A 25,608-nucleotide genomic window follows, 5' to 3' on the forward strand; every position below is an offset into this window, starting at 1 on the left:
TAGACTAGAAAATTCCACATGCATGGGATTTGTGGTTGACGGCCGGGGGCAAGTAGAGGCACGCTCGTACCGCCTGTTTAATAATCAACCTAAGATAGTCAAGCATGATTCTCGACTATGCGAGTCTCCAACACAGATTGACTGATTAACCGCCGATCAATCGATGGAAGAGAAATAAAGATGCCATGTGAGCGGTGGGAATGGGCAAGCGGAACAGGCAAATAGGAGTATACTCAAAGATGCGTACTACCACCCTTACCACGACGGCACTTCCATCCTTTCCTTCCTTCCAGTAACTTCCGCCGTTTATAAATACCGCCGAGCTCTCACTCCCACATGATAAACTGCTACACGCCCCCCATCAAAAGCCCCTACACTTTTTGCGCCATTAAAGAAGAGGATACTCCAGCCAGCCACAAGAAACTCTACCCCAAACACCAGTCCCGTCCTTCTTCCTCCTCCGCCTCCAGAGTCCAGAGTCCAGACCAACCAGGACCCGGAGAATCCCCGTAGCGCACTGCTCCTAGTTACGTAGTACGCGGGATACACTGTGCTGTGCTCCCCTGCTTCTGTACTTGTGTTGGATTTCATACAGCGCCAGAGAGCTGGTCTGTGTTCAGTGTCTGGCCGGGAGAGGAAATCGACTACCGGAGAGTCGAGCGCTAGCGGAGCGTGTGTGATGTACGGTGCGGCGCTGCCCAAGGACCTCAACCTGCCGATCCAGCTGCAGCAGCCGGCCGCCGGCGTGCGGACGCCCCCGCAGCAGCCGATGAGCGCCCCCGGCCTGCTCCGGTACAGGTCGGCCCCCAGCACTCTGCTCGGCGACGACTTCCTCCCTGCAGCAGCCGCCGGCACCGGCCCGGATGACGCCGTCTTCGCCCGCTTCCTCGCCGGCGGCCACCGCCCAGATATCAGGGACGACAACAAGCCTCCCCGCCCTGTCAATAGCCACTTTCCGGAGGTCGCCGCCACGGCAGCGTCCATGGCGGCCTCACAGCAGCAGCTGATGTATCAGTCGCAGCAGCAGATGGCAGCCATGGAGGGCACCGCCCTGTACCGCACCGCAAGCACCGGCGGTGGGACGGACCATGCCGCTAGCGGCGGCGGCAACAGCCTGCTGCTCCGGCAGAGCAGCTCCCCCGCCGACTTCCTCAACCATCTGAACATGGACAACGGTTGGTGCCTTTTCATTCTCCTCTCTGCCCTCACCGGGCTTTAATTTCTCGGTTCTCGCGCTCCATGTAGCAGCGCAGCAAAGCAATCATGAGCTACTCTAGCTTGCTACGACTAGTAGATTGAGAGTAGCAGCAGCTTTCCATTTCTGGAACCGTCGCGTCCTGCAATTAATGGATGGAACACTGTTAAAACTGTACCCCGTAGGAGGATACGGGAATATGCTCAGAGCGGGCATGTCCGGCGGCGGCGGCGGTTTCAGGAACGGCGAGGCGCCGCGGCTCAAGGGGCAGCTGAGCTTCTCGTCGTCGCGGCAGGGGTCGATGATGTCGCAGATCTCGGAGATGGTCGGCGAGGAGCTGGGCGGCGGCGGCGGCAATAGCAGCGCCGACGACGAGGCCGGCAGCAACGGCGGCTACGGCATCCCCGGCCCCGGCGGGTACCCGATGGGCGGTGCCGCCTCCTCCGCCGGCTGGGACGACCCCTCGCCGTCGCCGCTGCTGTCCGTCGACAGCCTGCAGTCCTCCGGACCAGCTGCTGCAGCGAAGCGCCGCCGCGACTCCCCCGGCAACAATGGCGCGTCGGTGCCGCCGATCAAGCACCAGCTCAGCCTGCCGCCTAGCGGCAAGACGTCGCCAGAGATGGCTGCCATCGAGAAGTTCCTCCAGTTCCAGGACGCCGTGCCCTGCAAGATCCGCGCCAAGCGCGGCTGCGCCACCCACCCCCGCAGCATCGCCGAACGGGTCCGTACCAGTTTTCCACCCCAATCCATTAATTTTAATTCCGAGTTTCCGACCCACACGCCATGCGCATATAACCTGCAGCTAGCGATTCTATGATGCGTTCCAAGGTCCAAGGATATATGCGGTCGAATTTGACGTGTTGGTGGTGCGCGGTGCAGGTGCGGAGGACGAAGATCAGCGAGCGGATACGGAAGCTGCAGGAGCTCGTCCCCAACATGGAAAAGGTGATCCCCTGCTCTCTGTCTCCAGGGAATTAATCCAATTTTAGTAAAATCGTTGGAGAGCGGCATGATTAGTTCTTTTCCCCATGTGGTACGCGCCACGGGAGGACGCGCGGACCACGCTGGTCATGAGCCCGTAATACGTACGAGTACTGTACTGACTGGTTTTTTACTTTGGGCACCACCTGCAGCAAACCAACACGTCTGACATGTTGGATCTGGCTGTCGACTACATCAAGGAACTCCAGATGCAGGTCAAGGTACGTACACGTGATCCATCCATCCAACCCCATGCTCTGCTGCTGCTGCTACAACTTTGTTTGCCTTTCCGAACTGTACGTCGAAGAACCTCAATCGCTTAGTTATTACTTCTTGTGTTAGGTAGTGAGATGCTATAGTAATCTCGTTGTGCAGCGTGCTGAACCGGAGATGTTAAAATCGGCTAGATTTGCCCTGTGAACGGGGGCAGGGGGCAACTTTAATTAGGCCTGTTGCCTGTATCCAAATCACACATGCATGCTGCTGCTAGTTACAATTGAGTAATTGACCAAACAACCGCCTTTCTGCCGATCATTTTGAATTACTCCAGCTAGGAACGTACGCTAAGCTCCTTTAGGATAAAAAAATTGACCAAAAATGTTCTTCCGAGGTGCTGATAGTGGTCTTTGCTTTTCATTGAAGGTGATGAACGACGGCCGGGCCAGTTGCACATGCTCAGCGAGCAGACCGAAGCAGTTCGCTGGCTGATCAAGCTTCCACGGCCGCATGGGATCGGGAGAAGAAGCGTCGATCTCCATCTGCTTGCGCCGCACCGCGAGAGCTATTTTTTCATCTTCTTCGAGTCCTAGATAGGAGGATAGCTACTACTACTCCAATAGCAATGCAGTTGAAAATTTAAATGGCTGGTGTACCGTACGCGTACGACGACGTCCGTTTCCGCCAGTCACTGACAATGGTCCGTGAAAACAGAGGACCATGGAGGCCGTACGTACTGCCATCGCCATCAAGAGGTTTAACGGGAGATTAGGTTTGTACACGCAGGTTCGTTAACAGGCATCGTCTGGGTCCCACGTCTCAGGGACAAACTGCGCACTTAATTTTAAAAGGTTGGTCCTTCCTGATGTGAAGTGTACATAATCGCAATAATTTTACACGACCGATCTGTTTATTTTTTACTGGCACTGCAATCCTTTAGAAGGCTACGTTGTTTTTTTCTCGAAAGAACTAGCATCATGGTGTCCCGTCCAATTGCGCGGGAAACATCTGTAATCGTTTTAGCTTTATAACTGACGTAGGTATGTATTGCCATACTATTTATATAATTGGTCGTTAGAAATACAGAATTAATCAACTTAATATATCGAAAAAAGTAAAATCTATATACTGAGTCAAGTGATGTTTTAACACATGAGACAATATTTTATCTATATGTGATTTAATATCGAAATCCAAAACTAAAGATTAAATCTAGTGTCGGTTGGTGGACCAACTTTTGCATCAAATTTCTGAATTATTTATAGATGATATTAGCCTAGTATTTGTGATTAAAGTTCAGTTCACCTACAAACCACTTGTTTTACCTGAGATTGTTGATCACACTAACAATCACTGAAAATGGAAAATGGTGGTCATGTTTAGCCCATATTTATCTAACTAACAATACATAATTTGGATCAACGTGATGTTTTCTCTCCCGAACCTTGTATTGTGCTTCTGTTATATATTGACCGGTCATTTGTAACTGATGTTAGTTTAGTATTTAAAATTAAACTTTAGATCACCTACCAATCTCTTGTCTTTCTCTATATGCGATTACACATGAGATAACATCCGTACACTAAATTAAAGTTGAGATGAGTAGTAATTGATGGATCAATTGTTCGCACTCATAGATTATGTGCATGCTAAATTATATTAGTTGATATGTTTTCATGCATGATAATAAATCATAATGTGAATTTAATGTTTTTGTTCTATAGATACTTGGATTTAAATTTTGATAAGAGTTAGTCGTTTTTTTAGTTTGTGGTGATACTTATTACTCCCTCCGATACATAAAAAGTGTCACACACTTAGTACAAAATTTGTACTAACTTAGTACCAAATGGGCGACGCCTTTTATGGACTGGAGGGAGTAGTGATTAATACTTCCATGACATGTGCAGAAAAATAATGGAAAATAAAGTCGAAAGGTCGGTAATATATTGATCGACTAACTTGTTTGGCACAATAAAAATAAATATTAACTTAATTACCATTAATCATAACATATTGGGTCTATGTGGACCTTAAACCAATTTGATGTTTGACTCCTAGCTCATCTAATATATCCAAGTCATCAAATCTTGATCGTTGCCCAGAATAATTGAGGTGATGTGGATCAACGTGGAGCCTCCCCTCGGTACCCTTCAATTGATTTTTGTGTATAATAGATTGTGGAGATATTTATTAGTAATTAATACTTCCATGATGTGTGTAGAAAAATAATGGAAAATTTAGTCGAAAGGTTGGTAATATATTGATCGACTAACTCGTTTGGCACAATAAAAATAAATATTAACTTAATAACCATTAATCATAACACGTTGGGCCTTGTGGGCATTAGACCAATTTGATGTTTTATTCCTGGCCCATCTAATATACCACACTCATTAAATTTTGATCATTAGATCTCAGATCCAACGCCCAAAATAATTGAGGTGATGTGGATCAACGTGGAGCCTCCTGTCGGTACCCCTCATATTGTTTTTAGCATATAATAGAATTTGGGGGACCTTTTTTTTTTGCTTGTTGGATGGAACTTCAGAAACTGCCCATTTTCACCAGATACACGAATAATTTGTTGGGGTGAATAATATTCGTAAAGGGGGTATGAACAACCTGTATGAAAGCGAGTTAATTGCATATATTATGTTAATTATGAGTAAACATCAAAGCCACGATGTACCTGATTTGAGTGAAGCATTTTTTTTTGGAGAAACGATTGAAGTGTAGCTTTCTGCCCCCTATGTCTGTAGAGATTGTGCTTCGTATGAATGCCGTGTACAAATAGAAGACATGATAGTTAATTCAAGTTGAGAGGATTTAATTTCTTCCTCCTCCTTAAACAATATGATGGTTTTTCAAATACCTGCATATCCGTTTGTCCCTATTTCCTATCGAAACTATTTTTGGATCAGATACATGGAAAATTGTCAACACACAGGGAAGCAATTTTAGAATATTTTTCCTGAACTGAAAAATTGATGATCAATTTGCAACTTTAAGTATCAATTTACTGAAGTGAAGAGGCTATGACTAAGTTGAAACACTTCCACATCAATCCATCATTGATAAAACCAAGTACTCTTTCCCGAATGACTGTTCGTTTATCTCGTGACAAATCTATTTTGAGTAAAGGAGAACATGTTACATATCAGTAATGGTTCAGCGCCGTGCGTGGACAGGTCAAGAACTTCCAGTCCAAATAGAGTATGCAGAAATAGACTAATGAGAGAAGAAATCAAACATCAATATCGCACTACTAATTCTTGCTATTTCTTTCCCTTCTACAGCCATGGTCCTCTTTTTCCTCTTCCAAGTATACGGGCGCTTGCGCAGCAGCTTTGCGAATTGCGTGGTTGCGTGACACACTGACATGGCTCTTCGACAGTTATACACGTGGGTACATGTGGGTCCGTTTACTCTCTTTTTTTCTTTTTGAAACAAGCCCAGCTTCAGAGTTCGGGAAAGCAAAATCGTTGCAGGTTAGAAACGTGGTCGTCCAGACTTGGTCGGTCGTCTTCCTGTGTTAAAGAAAGCATGGAGAGGAAGAGAGAGCCGTGACGGTGACAACGACGGACCGTGTCACGTGAGTTAGTATGAGAGAACCTGCCGTATCAACCCCGGTTTTCTTCTTCCTAACGACGTGCTAGAAATACAGAGTGCGGTAATATTTGTCAGTATAGACGGTGCCCGCTTTCACCACGACTAGCAAGCAAGCACCACGTGGAGAAAATAGATGAAATCTCTCCCTAACTTGGCCGGGCCTTCTTTAGCACATAGACTACTTTGCTTCCTCATCATGTCAAGCCAGCGTAGCATCAAAGTGTAAAAGTTGATTCTTCGTACGCTTTTACCCCGAGCCATCCGTTCACTCTATCTCCTCGAGAAAAGTTGTTTTGCATTCGAAGTGAGAAAGAAAAAGGAAATGCATGAATGGTGTGGTCACGGCAACACCGCAAAATAGTGCCCCAATTCAAAAAGGCGCCATGATAGTTTTGTTGTGTGTAGTCAAATCTATCACTCACCACGGTGAGCATATGACCCAACATTTTCAGACCATCACCATTTTTACAAGACGGTGAATGCTAGTTTTCATGTTGTTGCCAATTCTCGGTTGCCATTGAAAAGAACCCCCAGTCAACTGAATTCGAAATCTTTGAACTCGTGCAACTTTAAAACTTGTTTGCTGTATGAAAGTCTTCTGTTTTTAGTTAGAGATTAGTCGACTTGTCTAGCCATTGGATCTTAATCAAACAACAACATGTGAGAGAGGGAAGAGTGTAGATGACACACATATCTTAATCCAATAGTTCTGATGCGTCAGCTTTTAAAAATAAGGCGATTGAGATATAACACACCCTATTGAAATATTGCGGTTTTTTGCTTTGTAGGTCTAGGTCATATATATTTCAAGTGATTTTGAGATAATATGATTGGATAGAATGGTTTAAAAAAGATGGGTAAGAATTTAAACAAACATTGCAAATTATATATAGATTACCTCATCTGGTTTTTTATCCTATAAAGCTGATGTTTGTTCCTTTGAAAGTCCATTGTGATCATTCAACTTTTGTTTTGGAAGCTATATGTGTAAAGCTTCTCCAATCAATCTTTGAATGTGTATAATTTTAATAAATGTCTTGTCAAATTTTATTTTGGAAGCTATACATTTTTGAGAAACTTATGTTACTTGCTACTGTTATTTAAGAGTTTGATTCACTTGCTACTGTTATTTAAGAGGTTGATTGGCTATTGCTATTTAAGAGTTTGATTGACTGCCTAGCGTTATTTAAATCATTACCTTTTACCACAAATGCTATTTTGCAAGAAACCATTGCTATTTTGCAAATCGCAGGAAGTTCTATGATAGGAAGCCAACCTCAAAGATTGAATGAGCTCAAGTCTAAGCTGCAAATGCTTGATCTCCCTCCAAAAGAAATTCGAAATGTTGAAAAATATAGCTTGACTTTGGTCAGATAGACATGGATGAAATTCTGCCAAGTAAGTTGTCGAATACTTGACTCTAACTTCAGAAGCTTGTAGTTTTCAAAATATTCATTCAAATGTGATAAACTTTCCCAGGTCACATAGTAAGCATAATCTATGTTCCGAAACTTTTTCAGATTTTTTCTGAGAACTTAATCTGTCAGAATTTGGTCAAATTTAGGCTGAAACTTCTGAAGATCATAGTTTTCAAACTATTCACTCACATGTGATGAACCGCTGAAGATAGCGGCCACAACTTTCACAAATTACTGTTGAAATGGTTGAAAAGGAACGCAATAAGAGGACTTCAAATGGAACGATGAAGAAAGCGGCGGCAAAGAATAATGCAACGGCGATGGAAGCGGCGGTACAAAGCACAATGGAAGAGTTGAAAAGGAAAGCAAGAAGAAGAAGAAATGGAACGATGGAAGCAGCGGCAAAGCATAATGCAGCGATGACAATGCGTTGAACTGGGTGAGAGATGAGCCCTTTGGAAGACGCAGCAAGAAGCAGGCGCTGAAGAACATTAGCAATAAGGATGACAACTCCCTTCCTTGTCCGGTGCTTCAATATGCCGACGACACGCTTATCATCCTTTGCACAGACCACTCTCAGCTTTTCCACCTTAAGGAGGTCCTCGCAAAATGTTCCCTGGCCACCGGCCTGCAAATTAATTTTCATAAAAGTACTTTTGTGCCGATTCATGTGGATCCTCAAGAAGCTTCCCTCATGGCAAACATTTTCGGGTGCCCAATCTCATCCTTCCCTCAATCCTATCTCGGCCTCCCGTTGTCCACGCACAAGCTTAGGCTCTCCGCCTTCCGCCCTATCATCGACAAGGTTGACCGTCGGCTTGCCGGCTCGAAAGGAAAATTATTGTCTATCGGTGCTAGGTCAATCTTAGTTCGCATGGTCCTTAGAGCCTTACCTTCTTATGCTATGGGAGCAATCCTCCTTCCGGCCGGCACGATCCAGGAAATTGACAAACGTTGTCGGGCCTTCTTTTGGACGGGTGAGGACCATGCTAATGGCGGAAACTGTAAGGTTGCTTGGGATGAGGTCTGCGCTCCAACCGAAAAAGGGGGATTGGGCTTCCGCTGCCTTCACTCTCACAACTCTTGTCTCCTTCTTAAGCACCTTGCTAAGGTTCACTCGCCTGGTGCACCACCCTGGGAGCAGCGCTTCGCGTCTTCCTATGGTTGGTCTCAGCACCGGGACCTGGGAGATTCAAATTCTCTCGATTCGTTTGTTTGGAAGGACCTGATGGCTGGTCTTGACCTTTTTCGCCGCGTTACCAAGGTCTCCATCGGCAACGGCGCTCAACTTCCTTCTGGCTTGATCTTTGGTTGGGGGAGGACACACTCGCCTCCCGTTTCCCTGCTGTGTTCTCCCACTCCCTCAGGCCGAACATCTTTGTTGCTTCGGCCATGCTCTCCTTCGACAGCCTTACAACCTTTCGCCCCAGGCTTTCCCATGCCGCGACCCTTGAATTTGGCGATTTGCAAAACTTGTTGGCTTCTGTGGTCTTGAATTTACAGGTCGAAGACTCGCGATTGTGTCGATTGGATGGCAAGATCCTCTCCACGAGATCTGCATACTCGGCTTCCTTTGTGGACAAAAGCGACGATCCTGCGGCGTCCTCAGTCTGGGAGAACTTCGCTCCGAATCGCTACAAAATCTTGATGCGGTTAGCTTGCAAGAACCGGCTCTTCACCAACGATCGCCGGTTCCGCTGTGGCCTGTCTACCGACGTCAAATGCCCTTCTGCACTCTTTCGGAGACTACTTCGCACTTGTTCCTCCACTGCCATGCCCTTCGCCCTATCTGGTCGGCGCTTCAGTCTGTCCACCAGGATGCTTCTTCGTGCTCCAACTTGGCCGCTCTCGCCACTGCAAGACAACCGGCTGACCGGACTCACTCCACTATTCTCCTTGCTGTTCTATGGAATATCTGGAAAAGACGGAATGCTATGGTCTTCAACAATGTGCTCGAGGATCCCCACTCGGTCATCGACAGGTGCTCTGTGGATGTTTCACTTTGGTCTCATCGCTGTACCTCCACCTCTTCAAAAGATCTTATGAATGACTGGGCTGTAATGTTTACCCATTTAGCTAGACAGATGTGATCCTTTCTATTGTACATTCTTCCACCCCACCCCACCCCCCCACTCTCTCTTGTAAAGCTCTCGGTTGTTTTAATAAAGTTGTGCAGGCTGGCTTTCGCCCGCCGTAGTTCGGGTCAAAAACAATGCGTTGAACTGATTGCTTTTCTTCGTAATTTCTTATCAGCTAGTAGTATTCACATCCTTGAAACTGGGATTTGAATATTGACTTTTCCTTGAGTTAAATTGTGTGGCCATATTGTATCATTGAAATTTGTGTTCATTTGAATTGCACAACCCGATTGTAACATGATCAGATTGTACAGTGAAATATGTGGTTGCATTCATCAATAATAGTGCTTGGAATTGCATTTTGAGTGTTTTTCAAAAGTGCCTTCAAAGTAGGATATATCTGTGACGATTTATAAACGTGCCTCCATTTGAATAAGGGAAGGAAGCTAATTAAGCCGGCCTATATATCTAGCTGGGCGGCGTACGCATCAAATCGTTCACCGCCCACAAGCTTCGTCTTCATCTTTTTTCTGTAGGCTGTAGCTTCTTCGTCCTTTTTTCCCCTGTAGAGGGGACAAGTGAATAGAATAGCCATGCATGTGTGGCTGTGGCTGCACGGGTTCTCGCAGGACGCTGTCACGTCGATCGATGGAGCCCGCTCTTATACGCGGTTCGCCCGATCGACCAGGAGACTCAGCTCTGCATGCTGCCCTTGTGTTTGCTGCGTGATTGCGTGAACCCCCTCGCGCTGTAATTAAGGTCCAGATTAACACAGGACTTCTGTATTTTTTGCCTTTTTACCTAAGGGAGGGTTGGACCGGCCACTTAAGCGTGGGCCGTACGTGCGTGCTCCAGTAGCTACTACGACTAGTCAAGAATAAGTCGAAAAAAAAGAGAGAGAGGAAAACTCCAGAAGCCCACCCATGCACGACGGTTAGTTAGTTAGCCGGGCTATATCGGAGTTTTGGGCGCCATCCTGTCGCGTAACCAACCGTACGTGCGGAGCGGAGGAACGGGCAAGCATTTTGCTCTCCGGCCGCCCCGATCTAGCTTGCACGGAGCTACGGCCTACAGCACCATCGCCCGTGCTGCGCCGAATGCCGATCCAGGCGTAAACGGAGGGATGAGATGCTCGGCGTTGTGCCGTGGAGCCACCGATCGATTGCCAGCAGTGGAGTGCGCCTGCAGAACCGAGGAGGGAAATTATCCCGCGGTAATTCCCACTCGAACCCGGGGGCTTTAGCTTGTCCCTGGCCCTGCGAGCGCGGTGTCCGGAGAGGACCACGGCGGTGCATGCAGGGGCCGTCGGTTGGGCCTCCTCTCCGCGCGTTCCAGTGAGAGGCGGCATCAGTGCGCCGGCCATCGATGATTCTAGCTTCGATCATGGATGGCGCTCTCGGGCTGTCATGCACGTTCGCTTTGCCGTGTTTTTCTTTCAACGGCTCCATCTGGTGCCGGTGTACGTGCGTACGGCGGGGGCTACGGGAGGATGTCGGCAGGCACGTACGTCGAAGCAAAGCATGCACCACCTCCACCCGAGTGTGGTGTGGGTGGATGTTGGTAGAGTACTGTTCAATTTAATGTGAGCATCTCGTTAGAAGGTTCTAAGCAAGAGAAAGGCCCAGCCCAAGGCGGGCGGCGGCCGGCAACAGCACAAAACCACTCTACTACTTCCGCTTTTGTACCCTGCGAGCCAATGGATCTATCAGTTTTCAGCTAGTACGCGACAATACATGATCCCGTTATCCCGTGCCGTGCGTTCTCTTCTGTCCTGAGTAAAGAAGGTGCTGTGGTTAAGTACAGTGATCCCACTCCAATGTGCTTGCCAGTCTTACGAAACGGTGGCAATCGAATAGGTTTGGTTTGAAATAGAAAAACGGGCAGATGGTGCCACCTTACTTGGTACAGTAGTAAGGATCCAAGTGAACAACTCGGGAAACGGCACGAGCGTGTCAAAAGCGGGCAGGATACGAATGGATGATCGAGCAAACCACCCGCGCACCAGTGCAGTCCAGTTAAAAGTCTTTTGCCGCCTCTGCTGCATCAGGGCAGGAAAGATGCGATCGCCACCAGTACACCGCATCATTCCGGGATATACTGTACAATACAATGCACTGCGACTGAGTCGATCCGGTGGAACTTTGGCAGCACAATTGGTGGGGAGTGCTGGCCACAGGAAGATACCTTAAGCCTTGTCACTTGTCAGGCTTGATTGGGCAAAACTGTCTGTCAGGCAGATCTGGATGGAACGCCTCGCCCCGGCCGGTACAATGGATGATGGCGATCCAGCCATTCCCAGGAGCGCGCAGTGCCTGCGCAATCCTCAATAATGCCTCCACCATGGGGATCCTCCATGTGAAAAGGTCCCAGATTCTATGCAAAACAATCTTCCTTGATGTACTCCATGGCTACTCTTGACAGAACAGAAGAAGCCGTCATTCTCTATAGCACAAGCAGAAGAGATGGGAGTCGGTACGACATGGGGGAGTTCAATGTTTGGCTCCAAAAGATTTTCAGTCTGAACTTTTGATAATAATGCTCCTCCTGTCAACCGGGCTCTCCCAATTTCAAAAGACGCAGCAGCAAAATTTATGAACGATGGCATCATGTGGTTGTGTTACGAACTTACGACTAAAAGTCAGATCGATTCAATTTGGAGAAACCAGCCAATTATAATACAGTAAAGAAGGTGTAACAACCAATCCAGCTTCAGCTTGTGCTGGATTTATTAGTGATCCACCACTATCTATCGTTCAAGTTTCGGGAACTTTCTGGCACACCTCAGACATACCAGTTCCTTGCCGTTCCCTAGGACTACTATTGGCAACTTGCTCTAAGCACTAGTCACCGGTATAGTGCGAGTCAATAGCAGAATGTTGGTCCAGCATTCCAGTAGTAGGACTTCAACTTGCCCTTCTAAGTTCTGTCTGCTCGCCAGTCACCATAACACAAGGCCATCAAACAAAATCGCCATCCCTGTCCAGACATGGTTTGATAAAGTATGATCACTTCGTTAAAGACATCACCACAGCTAACCATGAAATCAAAGAATAAGTCACTACTTACAATATAGACGAAATGCTCTTGTTCTGAGTCATGGGTTGAATCATAGGTTAAGTGACACCTCAAAACAAAGTAAAATCGCTACAGGGGATCGAATTAAATATTTTTCTGAATCTGAAGTACCAACACCGAGTTGTTGAAACTGAAAACTGCATGGTCTGAAACCAATACAAGCATCCGTATGGGTTATAAAGATCTGCAAATGCCCTTAGCTGCCTCATGATTAACTTTGTAACTAGTGCACCTCTCAGTTTCATGTACCGTGTTGCAAAACTTTTTGCCAGCAGAGTTGCATATCCATCCTCTTAAATTCTGGAATTAACCACCTCCATAAAAATGCCATGCGCACTCACAAAAGTTGATAAGAGTTACAGCGAATTTGCTACTTGCACTTAAGGTAAAGGGAGTACTTGTTCTGAACTTGACCCCCTAAATCCTCTGTTTCACCATCAAAATTTATCAATTTCGTGACCAAACTTATTGACACCACATTGGATTGAGCAACCATGCGAATTGAGGAAGACTTGGTGGTCTATAAGTTAGTATAGAGGCTTCAGTCTTCATAAATAGAAATCTGAACTTCTCTACCTCAGCCACCCTAACACAGTAACAACAACCGCCAACTCAAAGAGTGTCAGATGATCTTTTATTATCCTCACTCAACCTTTGTTTTTTCTCAAGGAGTTCCAGAAGTTCTTTTGTTCCCAGTTTCCTTTTTCTTTTGAAGGAGCACAGGTTGGTAGTGTTTGATAGGCAATAGCCATGCATTTTTGACATAGAACGGACATGAATTAAAAACCATCTTAAAATTCAAACAGTACACTTCACACGGAGATTCAACAAAAGGTAAAACAAACACAATGGAACAGCAATTGAAGCATTCCGAGCATATTTAAAGTAAGTGAGTACAGAGAACACTTTAAGTACTACACTACATGTAGAAAAACATATTCCATAGCTCATCTGTAGAAACCTTCAAAAAATATTTATCTGTAACAGTGTAACACCTCTTGGCGTTCCAAAGTGCATACACAAACATCGTAAACAACCACCTAGAGCACAAATTGTAAATACTTCCTATGGAGTAGCACAAATAACACAGATTATTGCAGAAGTCAACATTCCTCCCTCCATCCATGAGTTTTTGGTAAAAATGACCTTCATCCACCCAAAAAATGCCTTGTAAAATTCATATTTTCAATCCAAGTATACCAGGGCGACACACAAGTCACACATTTCACATTAGATACCAGAATAGTATGTTTTCGTGTCAACAATTTAGGCATTTGGCGCTTCCTTTTTATAAGCTACAATGGCCAAATTCATGGTTTAGAATTGCAAATGTTGTTCCAGCAACTATTATTCAAAGTAAAGCTTAAAAGTGCAAATATTTCTCATTGCATTTTATGGATACAGATACAGGCAAGAACTAGAAAACATCATCAAGAAGAGATCCGAGAAGGAGGAACCTAGATCAGAAGTAGAGCCCCATCTGGACATTCTTCTCCACGAACCCGCACTTGGCGTAGAACCCCCTCAGCTCCGGGGTGCAGTTCAGTATGACCTTGTAGCAGCCCCTCCCCCTCGCGTGCTCCACGAGCCGTCGAACGACGCGCTCCCCGAGCCCCCGGCCGCGCGAGGCGGCGTCCACCACCACGTCCTCGACATGCCCCACGCTGCCGCAGCGCCGGATGAACTTGCGCTCCACGAGCACCGCGCCCGCGGCGGCGAGGCGGCCCGTGGCGGCGTCCTCCGCGACGAGGACGAGGTGGTTGGCGCCGAGGGCCGCGAGCTCCTCGAAGCGGGAGCGGAAGGCTTCCTCGGTGAGGGATGCGGACGGGGAGAGCTGGGCGAGGAGGTCGCAGAAACCCTTGGAGAGGTCCGCGAGCTCGAGCGGCCGGATGCGGTACCCGTCGGCGTCGACGCCCGGCGGTTGCTCCATTGGCGTGTCGGTTTTTTTTTTTGAGGGGATTTGGCGTGTCGTGTACTCGTGTGCTTGCGGCCGGCAAATGACGGCCAATTGGGCCTCTCAACAAATTGTTTCACCAGAGTAGAAATAAGGGCCCATGCATATGGGCCCAAATAATTTTAGGGTGGGTCTTTGTCCAGGCTACATGGACTTGATTCCATATGGGCCACATCACGGCTACCAAGGAAAACTTCCGAAATCGAAATTTGCCCATTTGGACTTTGGAGGCACAGCGCAGGTCTGACGAGACGTCTCAATTTCGCATTTCGAAAAGACTCTTTCGAAAACCACTTTCCAGACATCACCCGCCCGAACAGAACACAGCTCTCCAAAAGAAATCCCCAAATCGAAACGCGTCTTGTCGCCATGGTCGCCGCCGCAACCATTGCCGGCGAGGCGACCCCGCCTCCAGACCCTCCTCCCTCCCGCATATCCTTGCGGACTTCCGCCTCATCGTCCCGACGCCGCTGCGCCCTTTCGAGCCGATTCTGCGAACCCGCGAGCCCGCGGCGCCACGCGTGGGTCTCCCTCCAGGGCCGCCTTGTCGGCGCTGAGGATGCGGCGTCCGCCGACGTGGCCGCACCGGGCCTCTCCCCAGAGGAGGCGATGGCTTGGGAGCTCTTCAGCCCGCTCCACCGAGTTCTCCTCGTCGCCACCGTAGCTGCCGCCTCCTCCCGCTCCCACGATGCCCGCCGCATCGAGCAACTCCAGCGGTCGATTCATATTAGGGTTTGCTTCTACTTATCTCCTCATTTTTATATCTTATTTGGATACACAATGACCGCCCTACAGTATAAACGTGTCTGCATAAGTTCATATCATTTTGACCAATTGTTAGATTGGTGATTCCATGATTGGGTTCCACTAGAATGTTAACTCTTTCTTTCGCAATAATACTTTACACTGTTTAGCATGTTGAACAATCAATTCTAGGGTCTAGCAAAATAAACGCTTCTGGTGTGCAGGATGAGGTGCTGCAAAGTATGCAGCAGAAGTTGGATGATCTGTTCGCTGAGATGAACTCCCTGCAACAGCAATATATCAAGTGCGACAGTTTCATTTCCACGGAGAGGGAAAATATTGAGTTGGTAAGCAGCAAGAGCAAGGAGCTAGGGGATGAGGAGGGAGCTAGATGCTGCACGTGCGCACTACCTGAAATTGCGGCTACTCCTCACAAAACAAAGGTATAATGGGTTTACAGAGAGTAACCTCGCTGAGGTACTTTTGTCGCACTTCTATTTTCTTATGGTGTACAAATATGCAGGATCTCTGTGGAAAGGATGATGCAAATAGTGATGAAGTTGGTAGGTCTAGTGTAAGTCTCGTGGACCACGAGGAGCGTCGTATGTCAGACCTCTCAGACTTTTGTTGGAGTGTCGTGTCTTCAGTGGATAATCATGTAAACGGGGACAATCAGGTAAATAGGGCTGCATCTTTCCGTGGTCAAGATATCTTATATTTTTGTACTGTCACTATGAGCATCATTTTGCTGTTTGCATATTTATATTTCCATTTCATGTGTATTTTTGTGAGGCTAATTAAGATGTACACACATCAACACTCTCTGTTTGATCAATGGTTTGAACACAAAAATTGCTGAGTGATGACACTAGTAAATTTCATCCAGTTAAGTTCCCTAGCGGCAGAACAAGAGCTGTATAACCTACAGAAGGAATGTGAAGAGAAGGATGCAGCCATAAAGAAACTGACTGCAGCGGCACATGCATCTAGTAGCGCTGATGCCAAGGTACGTGTAATTTATTGTTTGCATCCTACTCGGCAGATAGCATATTCTTAGAGCGTTATTTCCTCTCTTTTTGCATGTAGAGAATTGCAGAGTTGCAGGATACTCTTAGACGGAAAAACATGATGATATCTAAACTAAAGAAAGACATGTCAGCTCTGAAGCAGATGGTAAGCAGTTTTTCCAAATCCTTGTGTGTGCTCATTGTTATTTGCGAAATTTATTTGATTCGGGTGAAATACTGATTCGCATGTTCTTGCTTGCTAACTATAGGTTGTTGAACTAGCAAGGGCTAAAAGAGCATCTTCTGCCAACTTAAATAAAGTCTGCTCTGAACTGCCAGTGATGTCCAATAATGTTTTATATGATATGAGCAGCACTAGCTCATCTTCATCAGATTCCGATTCTCCTATAGCACGGAGAGAGTATCTTAATGTACATCTTGTCAATGACACTCCAGGTGATTGTGAATCCAAAGTAAGCTCTAGAGTGCCAGTGCGAAAAACATCTCTTCCTCCAACAAAATCATCAGCCTGCAACCTGCGCTCAATTAGCCCATTGAAAGAGAAAAGCTTAAACCCGAAAGTAGAGAGAGGTTCAGTTGGTAGACAGAAGCAACTTATATCCTCTAATGGAGATTTTAAAAAGACTAGACGGCAAAGTCACCAAGACTTGAGTAAAGCAACAAAGAGATGGATGTAGACTCTGGACTGTAAGAAGGTATTACTGCTTATGCTTGAATTTATCTGATCCCTTTGGATGATGAAGTCTATCAAATATCTTAATTTAGAAAAGCGGGAACCTATCAAATATGCCATTTGTTTCAGTTCATCTTTTTCAATTGATATTCATTCTCCATCAATTCAATATTCTTATTATCATTTCACGTCAATTGGTATCCTTTTGTGAATATTTATTATTGGCGGTTGTGACCCATCATCTTTGCTAGTGCTAGTTGTCACTTAATCTTCCCCACAAAAAAAAAGTATGTAATCTTGGTAGTTGGTACAAAAAATTGTCTTGGTGTTATCATACCCTTTTTCAAGACCAAGAGAATCTAGTGTTGCCATATTTTGTGAATGGTCATTTTGAAATAATTGATGATATCCAAATAATGGACGATATCCCATTAGTTCTTCTAAATTAGTTAGGCAAGTGATTAGATAGGAATGTTAAGATATGGTCTGTCTAGAAAGTAGAGATTAGTTTCCTGGATGTCAAGTTGAGTCTTCCCTATAAAAGGGCCCCCTGTAATCTCTATTGGTAGTCAAGAATATATCAATCTAGTTATCCCATCCACTTCATCCCTGCCCTTGAGTTGCGGCTACCTTCATGGAGTTGCCGCGCCTCTTGGTTCCAGGGTCACCACATACAATCCCTGGAGTCATTATCTCCCATGTCATGAATCTAGTTCATGAAAGTTTCTTTATCCGTGAACTGTGCACATATTAATTTTTTAATATGCTGTCGATGTGTATCAATTTACATTTTTCATCTTCCTTGACAGTTGTCATCCATCATTAGATCATCCCCAGCAATTTGTTACCTAGCCCATTTCTAAGAGGAGTGAGAATATTTTAGCGCATCATTAGAAGCTCATAACTAGTAAGAGAGAAAAAGCTAGAGATTCATGTGAGAGGTTGGATCCCACAAAGTGTTCTAGGCCCTGTTTGGTTAGGCTTAAAGTGTGGCTTTTGACTTATAAGCCAAAATGCACCTATTTAGGTGTTTTTGGCTTTGGCTTTTTGCTTATGCTAACAATATCAAGTCAAAAGCCAAAATCCAAAGCCAAACAGGGCCTTATAGTAACTAGGGGTCTTTCCAAAAAGCATTTGATTGCCACTTATGCCTTGGTCAATAGCCCAAGCAGTTTCATGCAGGAGTAAACATTGTTTCCACTTTACTTCCTCTCTCCTCTCCACATTGTAAAAAAAAAGCTTACGTTGGCATGCTCTTAGTAACAGCTGACGTGCTGTTGTCTTTGCTACAGTTGCAGCGTTAGTCGTCATGTAATCTTCCCCACAGCAAAAACTGTACTTAATCTTACTTAGCACAAAGTTGATATATGGGTACCCTTTTTGAGATCACGAAAATCTATAATTCTGTTATTCTGTCAAATGGACATTAAAATAGTTGATTCAGTGAAGTCTGAGATGGTATCTCCTGATATTCTGTACATATTAGTTTCATCCCTGTTGGAATTACACAACCCGAACTCAGGAACTGCACATGTACCTTCTTTTCTCCCTTCACTTTTTTAGTAAGCACATTTTACTTCTTTGATGAAGATACCTTTGCATACTGTTCCTTCTAATGGTCAAATGATGTAACAGTCAGTTACCTCCATTCACCTTTTTCCTGCAACAGAGTGCAACACTTCCTATTTGCAACTCCTTTATTGACTGCCATTCTCTTGCCATTTCAGATCTGGAAGAAACGAAATTGGTTGCTGATGTTCATCCATGGATGTTCTGTGAAAGTGATGCTTCCTGGCTCCTGCTGTCATCTTGTAAAAAACTGTATGCATGCAAGTTGGTACATACTTTAGTTATGTCTGTCATGAAAATGAAACCCAATCAATCCATGGTATTTAGGTTCGCCATTGGTATCTGCTCCGTTGTAAAATAGTATGTCATTTGGATCTAAACAGTCTGCGTCTCCCTGGTCTTGAATCTATTGTTTATATTAAATTACCGGGTTAGTTTATCTGATGGAATCTTGGAGTTCATACTAATTCAGATATTGTGTGTCGGGGATGGGTTTGTGATTCCTCATGGTGAATTTAATTGTCTATAGATGCTAAGAATTTGTCCGACAGAGTATCAGGTGCTAAGATTAACTCCTGCATTCTGTCTGCCTGACCCAGTTTCTCCCCAATGCAGATTAGCATCTGACTAGTTATACTCCCTCTGTTCCAAAATAAGTAAGATGGATTCGCTTATACAAATCCAAGCCATTTAATTTGGGACGGAGTGAGTAATATTTTTCGATGCCCAAATGGGCAATGGCCCTTGTATGCCTATGGATGGTGTGAAAGATCTGGTCGCAACAAGCATAAGCGTGTTAATTGGCCGGCCGGGTTGGCATTGTTTTAGACCTGGTCTGTAGCGCTGAAGGGCAACAGCGCTCTTGTAGCATTAGGCTCTGTTTGTTTGGGTTTCTGCTTCGGTTTTTTGTCCTTAAAGCAATCTCAAAAGCACTTTTTCTGTTTACACATGAAGCTGAGAAGTGTTCTCAGCTTCATGTGTAAACAGAAAAAATGTTTTTGGAGATTGCTAAAAGCACCAAAAACTGAAGCAGAAGCCCAAACAAGCAGGGCCTTAGACTAGGCAGAGGTTGAGCATGCCGCTGGGACACGGTCCTGCAGTCCTGCTGACCGAGTGGTGTCCATGGTGCCGATTCAGCGGTATAGCAATTGGCATGTGATGCCGTTCCTTATAATGTTATCTCCGTCGAGGTTCTTATGGTCTCCGGAGCCTAAGAAGACGATGATCTGTGTTGGATGATGAATTGATGGTGTGGGATTATCGTGTGCAGCATTTTGGTTGTTATGCGCTTTTGCTACGATCGACCTACAAATCATGATGGTACTCCGTACCTTGTATTGGTGAAGTGGCAAAAGGCCTAAAAGTTGGATATTTTCGTTAGAAATTACCATATCGCGTCTGAGTGAGCATTGAGTAGTTGCAACGTTACTAATGGTATTTGTTGGAGTAGAAGTTTTTTTTTTTGCCGAGAATTTGGAGTAGAAGTTTTTTGCAGTGGTATTTATCTGATTAACCCTAACAGAGCATCTCCCTTTTGAGTTTATAAAGGTGAGTCCTAGGCCATTTGCTTCTAGATCCAACGGTCTCGAAATCATGAACGGGAAGCGGTGGTTCCACACGATCAGCCGGCGGCGGAGCAGGATGAGTTCTATGCGAATGCGACACGCGTGCCGTTGCACGGCCAATTGGAGAACGACTTGAGGACTCCCAATGAACTAGTGGATTCCCCGCGCGTTGTCGCGGATATAAAAGGACAATTCATTCGATTAAGCGTGAAAACATGAAATGTGATGAAGCAAAATAAATATTATACAAACATCATATTACATTAGAAACATCCTGCTTTGGTAGTGAAAAAGAATAGTATCAGAAGTCATAATACGATGGATGGAAGAGAAAACACAAATATGTTTTACAATTTGTGATACACGTCCTTACTTACCTGGGTTGTTATTGGTACTCCTAAAAGAAATGGAGGTACACCTTCATATTGAAATAAAAATAACTTAGGGGCTGGAGATAGTAGGCCAGGCTCTTCGTATCTTTAGTAGGTATGAAATGTGCGAGTAACTTGCACCAATATCTCCGGCATCTGATTTTTATACTGTTGTCAGATTTTATCTAAGAAACTGTCAGTCTCCAGAAATGGAAAAAGTATTAAATAAAATAAGGATGAACCATAAATATTGGGGTCTATCAATCTTCACAGATAAAAAATATAAATAACTGGAATCTGGAGGAAATCAGCGTTGTATCTCACAAATCCTCTGAATATTTTGGTTCATGACCACTCAATCAAGATCACGTAAGGACGAGCGGAGGGCAGAGCAGCAGAGGCTGCAACCTGCAAGATCTAGGTCCCAGTGAAATTGAGGTTGCGACAGTAATCGAGACAATTGGAAGGAAAGGGGATTAACATAAGAATATATTACCTGCTCATAGGCAAATAAGTCCTCAACGCTGTCCAAATCAATGTAGGATTGGGAGGACATCTACATGAAGCGTCGGGCTATGGAGATGTTGGTTCCCGACGGGCTAACAACGGAGACGCCAGAAACAGTGCTAGCTGCATACTGCGGTGTCAATCGACCGTGCGCCGTGCCAGGACTGTCTATGCATGATGATAGCCTCCATTTGATTGTCGCTATGGCGGATGAGCACAGAGCTGTGGTGCAAGTGAAGCAGGGTCCCTTCTCCAGTTCGCAGACCGTCCCTTCTCCATCGCATGGACCACGGCGGCACGGCCTCGATGATGGCTAGCACGAGAAAGCCAGTGTGGCGAGTGTCCACGTCGACCCGCAGGCACAGAAAAATCAAGCGCTTGGCTTCCCCATCCGGCTGCATGTTGCTGCTAATACCTTGGCATCTTGGCCCATGGGTGCGGTACTTAAGCATCTATAAGTTCAATAACGGTGAAGAAGAGGAAGGGATGGGTCGCCAGGGCGGCTCCGACTTCACTCACGACATTTATGCAGAAGATAAAGAGTTCAGATAGCTTCTACGGGGAAGACAAAAAGCAAACGGGCACGCCTGGGAGAGGGCAGGTCGCGCGACCGCGCGAGTAGACTATAGGGTCGCAGGGGAGCGGAGCGGCCAACGGGTCAGAAACGGACTCGCATAACTCAGGAGGGCAGGGCGGCGGACAGGGAAGCGGCACACAGCGGCACATGGAGGCAAAGGTCGGGCGCAGGAGAAACGGGAGCATGTGCAGCAGGAAGGCAAAGCAGCGGAGCATCGACCAGGATTTGTTTCTTGCTATACATGCCACATCGTGGCGGAGTCTGTTTTTCCCACCTGTGATGGGTTGCGAAAGGCCTAGGCGAATCCCATACGGCGCTGTTGCGGAATGGAGCTGACGACACGGAAACGGAACGCGTGCGGAAACTGGAAGCTTGTGCACGAACGATGCGATGGCCAATGTGATGACGTGGATAGCCTGCATGTGCAGCTTACAAAATTTATTGCATTTAGTGGGTTTCAATTTTATAGAGTTTATAGATTCAGAAAATGAACACGAGTCCAAGGGAAGAAATACCAAACCCACGACGGCTAATCCAACGTGAGAAGGCGACCGTTCCACGGGAAGCTTGCCACGCGCGGGCCACCAGACCCCACCACCTCCTCCAAGGAGCCCACACGGCAGCCATGCGACGCGATTGGTCGGCTTCGTCCACCACGACGGCGACCCGTCCGCCTCGGCCTCTTGTTAAACCCCCCCTCCCGCTGCCGCTCGCACACCGCGGCGCGCGCGGAGAAAATCCTACAGCTGCGCTCTCCACCCGCCACTCGCCGGCGTCGTCGCGGGCCAAACAATACGAGGAATCTCGTATCGTGCACGCGCACCGAGCTCGGAATTGCCCTCCCTAGGAGGCTAGGATCGAGCAGGGAGTTCCCCCCCGCGCGCGCGCCTCACGGGCGGCACGTGAGCGCTCCACGGGCCCCGGCTGGCGCACCACTTGGCCACGCACGGGGCACGGCGGTCGTTGCGTGATTGAGGGGGAACTGACTTGGCCATGGAGCAGGAGGAGGGGAGGAGGAAGAAGGAACCGGCGGTGGTGGTTGTGCTGGAGTGCGTGGCAGGGAGCTCCAAGGCGGAGGAGTGGGGCGGCGGCGGGGACGTGGTCCAGGAAGGGGACGTGGTGGAGGCGGTCCGGGTGGGGCTGGGCTCCGGGGCCGAGTCGTTGGACCCGCCGTTCAAGGGCGGGCGGGCCGGGCTCCACAAGGCGCTTCACAAGGCGTTCAAGCGCGGGGACACCTCCGTCGAGGTGCGGGTCCGGGGCGGCAGGGGCCTGCAGGCGTGCATCCTGCCGCACCCCGGCGGCGGCAGGAAGCAGTACGTGCTCCGGTCGCTGCACGACCCCAACTACGTCCTCGGCTTCGGCGATCGCCTCGAGAGCGAGTGCCTCGTCTTGCAAGGTAAAATAACAACGGACCGTCCATGACTCCGAACAGCTGCTTTATTTCCCCATCGCTGTTTGCTGTTCCAGCTCATTCGAGCCAGATATGTTCTTTAATTTGAGAATAATGAACTGAAATCGCGTAATTTGACAGTGTTATATCGTAATTTATGGAACCGGATAATTCGACCTACCAATTCGATGCCAGGAACGTATGCCAGGATATTTTGACATTTCAATATGAACGCAAATAAAATGGGAACATAGAAGAGTATCAGGCTATCAGCCAGATAGATGCGATATTGGCCTGTTTTCAGTATGTACCCGTGCTTATGTGTTTTACGTCAGTTGTCAAAAGACAAGTTTGCTGTCAACTCTGATGTTCAAAGTAGACGGATTATATTCTGATTGGCTGACCTCTCGGTGCATTGTTCCAAAAGAACTTTCCTGCATTTCTAATGCACATTTTATTCATCTCAAATGCTAGAAAACCAAGGCACGTGTAGTTATCACTAACTAGAATGATAGCTACATAACATTAACAAATGATGCAGGGTGGAATGAGAATAGTACTAATAAAGTAGGAGAATGGGAAAACATTACTGAAAGATGTCAAGGAAATTGGCCATCTGCGTAGGTGGTGGTGGTGGTGGTCAATTCCACCGTACCTTGTACATTTCACTCGTTTTCTTGTCTCTGCTGGAGAATATAGGGCACGGTAGACTGTTGACGTGCTGGTCATTGTGAACAGTCATGTTGGTGGCTTCCTGGCAAGTTAATTTGGTCCTTGCTGTTGGTGAAGTTCTACTCCATTATTGTCTAATTTGGTTAGTCTGACTATTTATGACTTCAAATCTATCTACAAGTTCCTGAAATATATGCTAGTCGGTGTTTACTGCTAGTAGTACTTATTACTAGTGTTCTTGCAATATCTAGCTGTTCATGCTACAATGAAATCATGGGTGTTCTCTTCTTTTGACAAATCTTCTGACAATATTGCTGAATACTTTATTGATGCTTCCATTTATAAACGATATTTAATTTGCATACCCTTTTTTTTGTCGAAACAAATATGCATACAGTATTAGTATGCCTTATTGTCATGACCTTTATATGTAATGTGTGTATTCTCCCTTGATAAAGGCACAAGGGGCACAAGAGTTGCATCAGCACTAAGCAAGGCACAACTTCAGGATGGGTACGTTGCATACCCATGGGAGAAGAAGATGCGTGATTCGTTGCGCATACCCAACTCCAGCTGCCACCTTTCGATGCTCGTCCTCCCCAAGGCTCTGGACATGAACGCATGTCGATACGAGTCCTTTGAAGACACATTGGCTCGTGCCAGCGCATGGCTCTACTCCTCTCAGGACTCAGGAATCCCTGTTGAGTTCATAAATGTGCAGAGTGAAGCTCTTCTCACCAAGGTGCAGATTAGGTTCCCTGACTTCAGAAATTACTATAACGAACATTCGACCTTCAGTTGGTTTGCACCTACTTGACTATAACTAGAACTGCCTAGAGGTTCAGTTTTGTTGGATAGTAATTTCATCTTCACACCCTGAAATGTTCAGATATCTGGAGAGACCGCATCTGCAACTGTCAATTCAGGGTCATTGTCTGATATGTCGAACCTCGTGAATGCAACCCTCTATGGTTTCGAGGATTACCATGGGGTCGACATCGGTGTGGTGAAGGCAGCCCGACTTTGGTACAGCTCCACAGCAGGAGAAATACCGCTAGAGATCCTACTTCAGGAAGGTGACACGAGGCTAGGATTTGCCGTCAGCCGAACCGAAGAGGTCCATTTTCAGTTGCCAGTTTGCCACTGTTAATACAGCATTTGGACTTATCCATGTAACCTACCATGACACTTTTGTTTCGTCCAGGGTTTTATCTACATATCTTCAGTTGTCGATGATGATGAAGACAACGAGGCACCATCAACGCGGTCAGGGCTCCGTGATCTATTCAGGCGCGCGAAAGAGGCGTCAAAACTGCTGATCATATCAAGGGTATCCAATGAGAAGGTCCTCCCCTGGATGATTTCCAGTTCAGGTGCAGTCCGTTGCTTTGACACCATCTCCCTCAGCCAAAAGCTCTCCTTGCACCGCCTTGCATTGCACCCCATCCAGTTACATCTGCTCATGTGGGAGAAGCCTGTTGGTCTTGCGCAAAGTATTATATTTCCTCCAAAACTGCCGCCACAGTTGTTGCTTCCTCAGGTACCCCAAAACATCATTGAGAGCATTGAACCTCTAGATGTTGAAGAGGATTATGTGGGGGATCAGTCTTTTCGGTTTGTAGATTCCCCAGTTAGCAGCTGGGTATGATTTCAGTTTTGAGCTTTGTCAAGCCGGCTCCCTGATGTGCATATGATGTAATGTCTTCATCTTCTCTAGTTTACAGTATCCTCAGTTTGTTCTACAGAAGTTTCTAGGCCTGTCTGAAAATATTTTGGAAGCACTATGTAAGCAGTCTTATAGTCAATAACTTTCAAGTGCACCTGGCATGCTCCCGGTTCCAAAAACAATATTATAAGTGGTGAAATTTTTTGAAAAAAAATTCTCACGTGTTAATGACTGGGTATTTGTGCGCCCAAGAATTTTCGTGCAAAAGTTCTCATTTTTTCCGTTCTGTGGAAAAGCAAGAAAAGGCAGCTTAAGAC

General features: G+C 46.4%; 4 protein-coding genes across 7 annotated transcripts; 3 read left to right on the forward strand and 1 right to left on the reverse strand.

Moving 5' to 3' along the window:
- LOC100823417 (transcription factor bHLH130) lies at positions 1 to 3,312 on the forward strand. 2 transcript variants are annotated; one of them, XM_010239992.3, is made up of 5 exons: positions 53 to 1,175; positions 1,381 to 1,916; positions 2,075 to 2,140; positions 2,329 to 2,397; positions 2,819 to 3,312. In XM_010239992.3, exons 1-5 carry the CDS (start codon positions 680 to 682, stop codon positions 2,882 to 2,884), a joined length of 1,233 nt encoding a protein of 410 aa, XP_010238294.1. In that variant the 5' UTR covers positions 53 to 679; the 3' UTR covers positions 2,885 to 3,312. The 2 variants fall into 2 exon arrangements, with proteins under 2 accessions (XP_024310994.1, XP_010238294.1); XM_024455226.1 differs by lacking the exons at positions 2,329 to 2,397; positions 2,819 to 3,312 and having other exon boundaries at positions 1 to 1,175; positions 1,998 to 2,140.
- An 8,805-nt stretch (positions 3,313 to 12,117) lies between these two features.
- LOC100830456 (glucosamine 6-phosphate N-acetyltransferase 1) lies at positions 12,118 to 14,553 on the reverse strand. Of its 3 annotated transcripts, none has more exons than XM_003576629.4 (2): positions 14,033 to 14,553; positions 12,118 to 12,476 (listed from the first exon to the last, which is right to left on the reverse strand). In XM_003576629.4, exon 1 carries the CDS (start codon positions 14,503 to 14,505, stop codon positions 14,038 to 14,040), a length of 468 nt encoding a protein of 155 aa, XP_003576677.1. In that variant the 5' UTR covers positions 14,506 to 14,553; the 3' UTR covers positions 12,118 to 12,476; positions 14,033 to 14,037. The 3 variants fall into 3 exon arrangements, with proteins under 3 accessions (XP_003576677.1, XP_014757672.1, XP_024318543.1); XM_014902186.2 differs by lacking the exon at positions 12,118 to 12,476 and adding an exon at positions 13,264 to 13,281; XM_024462775.1 differs by lacking the exon at positions 12,118 to 12,476 and adding an exon at positions 13,432 to 13,721.
- Positions 14,554 to 14,814: 261 nt separating this feature from the next.
- On the forward strand, positions 14,815 to 19,004 carry LOC100823716. Its single transcript, XM_003578278.4, has 7 exons — positions 14,815 to 15,261; positions 15,498 to 15,716; positions 15,797 to 15,949; positions 16,160 to 16,279; positions 16,360 to 16,446; positions 16,550 to 16,996; positions 18,702 to 19,004. The coding sequence occupies exons 1-6, from the start codon at positions 14,899 to 14,901 to the stop codon at positions 16,976 to 16,978; spliced, it is 1,371 nt and encodes a 456-aa protein (XP_003578326.1). The 5' UTR covers positions 14,815 to 14,898; the 3' UTR covers positions 16,979 to 16,996; positions 18,702 to 19,004.
- A 3,241-nt stretch (positions 19,005 to 22,245) lies between these two features.
- Positions 22,246 to 25,519, forward strand: LOC100830767. The gene is made up of 4 exons (XM_003576630.4): positions 22,246 to 22,959; positions 24,084 to 24,367; positions 24,515 to 24,742; positions 24,830 to 25,519. Exons 1-4 carry the CDS (start codon positions 22,557 to 22,559, stop codon positions 25,271 to 25,273), a joined length of 1,359 nt encoding a protein of 452 aa, XP_003576678.1. The 5' UTR covers positions 22,246 to 22,556; the 3' UTR covers positions 25,274 to 25,519.
- The last annotated feature ends 89 nt before the right edge of the window (positions 25,520 to 25,608 follow it).

This window comes from Brachypodium distachyon, chromosome 4 (assembly GCF_000005505.3).
Source record: "Brachypodium distachyon strain Bd21 chromosome 4, Brachypodium_distachyon_v3.0, whole genome shotgun sequence".
Lineage (NCBI taxonomy): Eukaryota > Viridiplantae > Streptophyta > Magnoliopsida > Poales > Poaceae > Brachypodium > Brachypodium distachyon.

Bases quoted from the DNA above. Each gene is read 5' to 3' on its own strand.
- LOC100823417 (XM_010239992.3), top strand. From the start codon at position 680: ATGTACGGTGCGGCGCTGCCCAAGGACCTCAACCTGCCGATCCAGCTG. The intron at 1,917-2,074 runs GTCCGTACCAGT...TGCGCGGTGCAG, and splicing joins CCCGCAGCATCGCCGAACGG to GTGCGGAGGACGAAGATCAG. The intron at 2,398-2,818 runs GTACGTACACGT...TTTTCATTGAAG, and splicing joins AACTCCAGATGCAGGTCAAG to GTGATGAACGACGGCCGGGC.
- LOC100830456 (XM_003576629.4), bottom strand. From the start codon at position 14,505: ATGGAGCAACCGCCGGGCGTCGACGCCGACGGGTACCGCATCCGGCCG.
- LOC100823716 (XM_003578278.4), top strand. From the start codon at position 14,899: ATGGTCGCCGCCGCAACCATTGCCGGCGAGGCGACCCCGCCTCCAGAC. The intron at 16,280-16,359 runs GTACGTGTAATT...TTTTGCATGTAG, and splicing joins CTAGTAGCGCTGATGCCAAG to AGAATTGCAGAGTTGCAGGA. The intron at 16,447-16,549 runs GTAAGCAGTTTT...TGCTAACTATAG, and splicing joins TGTCAGCTCTGAAGCAGATG to GTTGTTGAACTAGCAAGGGC.
- LOC100830767 (XM_003576630.4), top strand. From the start codon at position 22,557: ATGGAGCAGGAGGAGGGGAGGAGGAAGAAGGAACCGGCGGTGGTGGTT. The intron at 24,368-24,514 runs GTGCAGATTAGG...TGAAATGTTCAG, and splicing joins GTGAAGCTCTTCTCACCAAG to ATATCTGGAGAGACCGCATC. The intron at 24,743-24,829 runs GTCCATTTTCAG...TGTTTCGTCCAG, and splicing joins CCGTCAGCCGAACCGAAGAG to GGTTTTATCTACATATCTTC.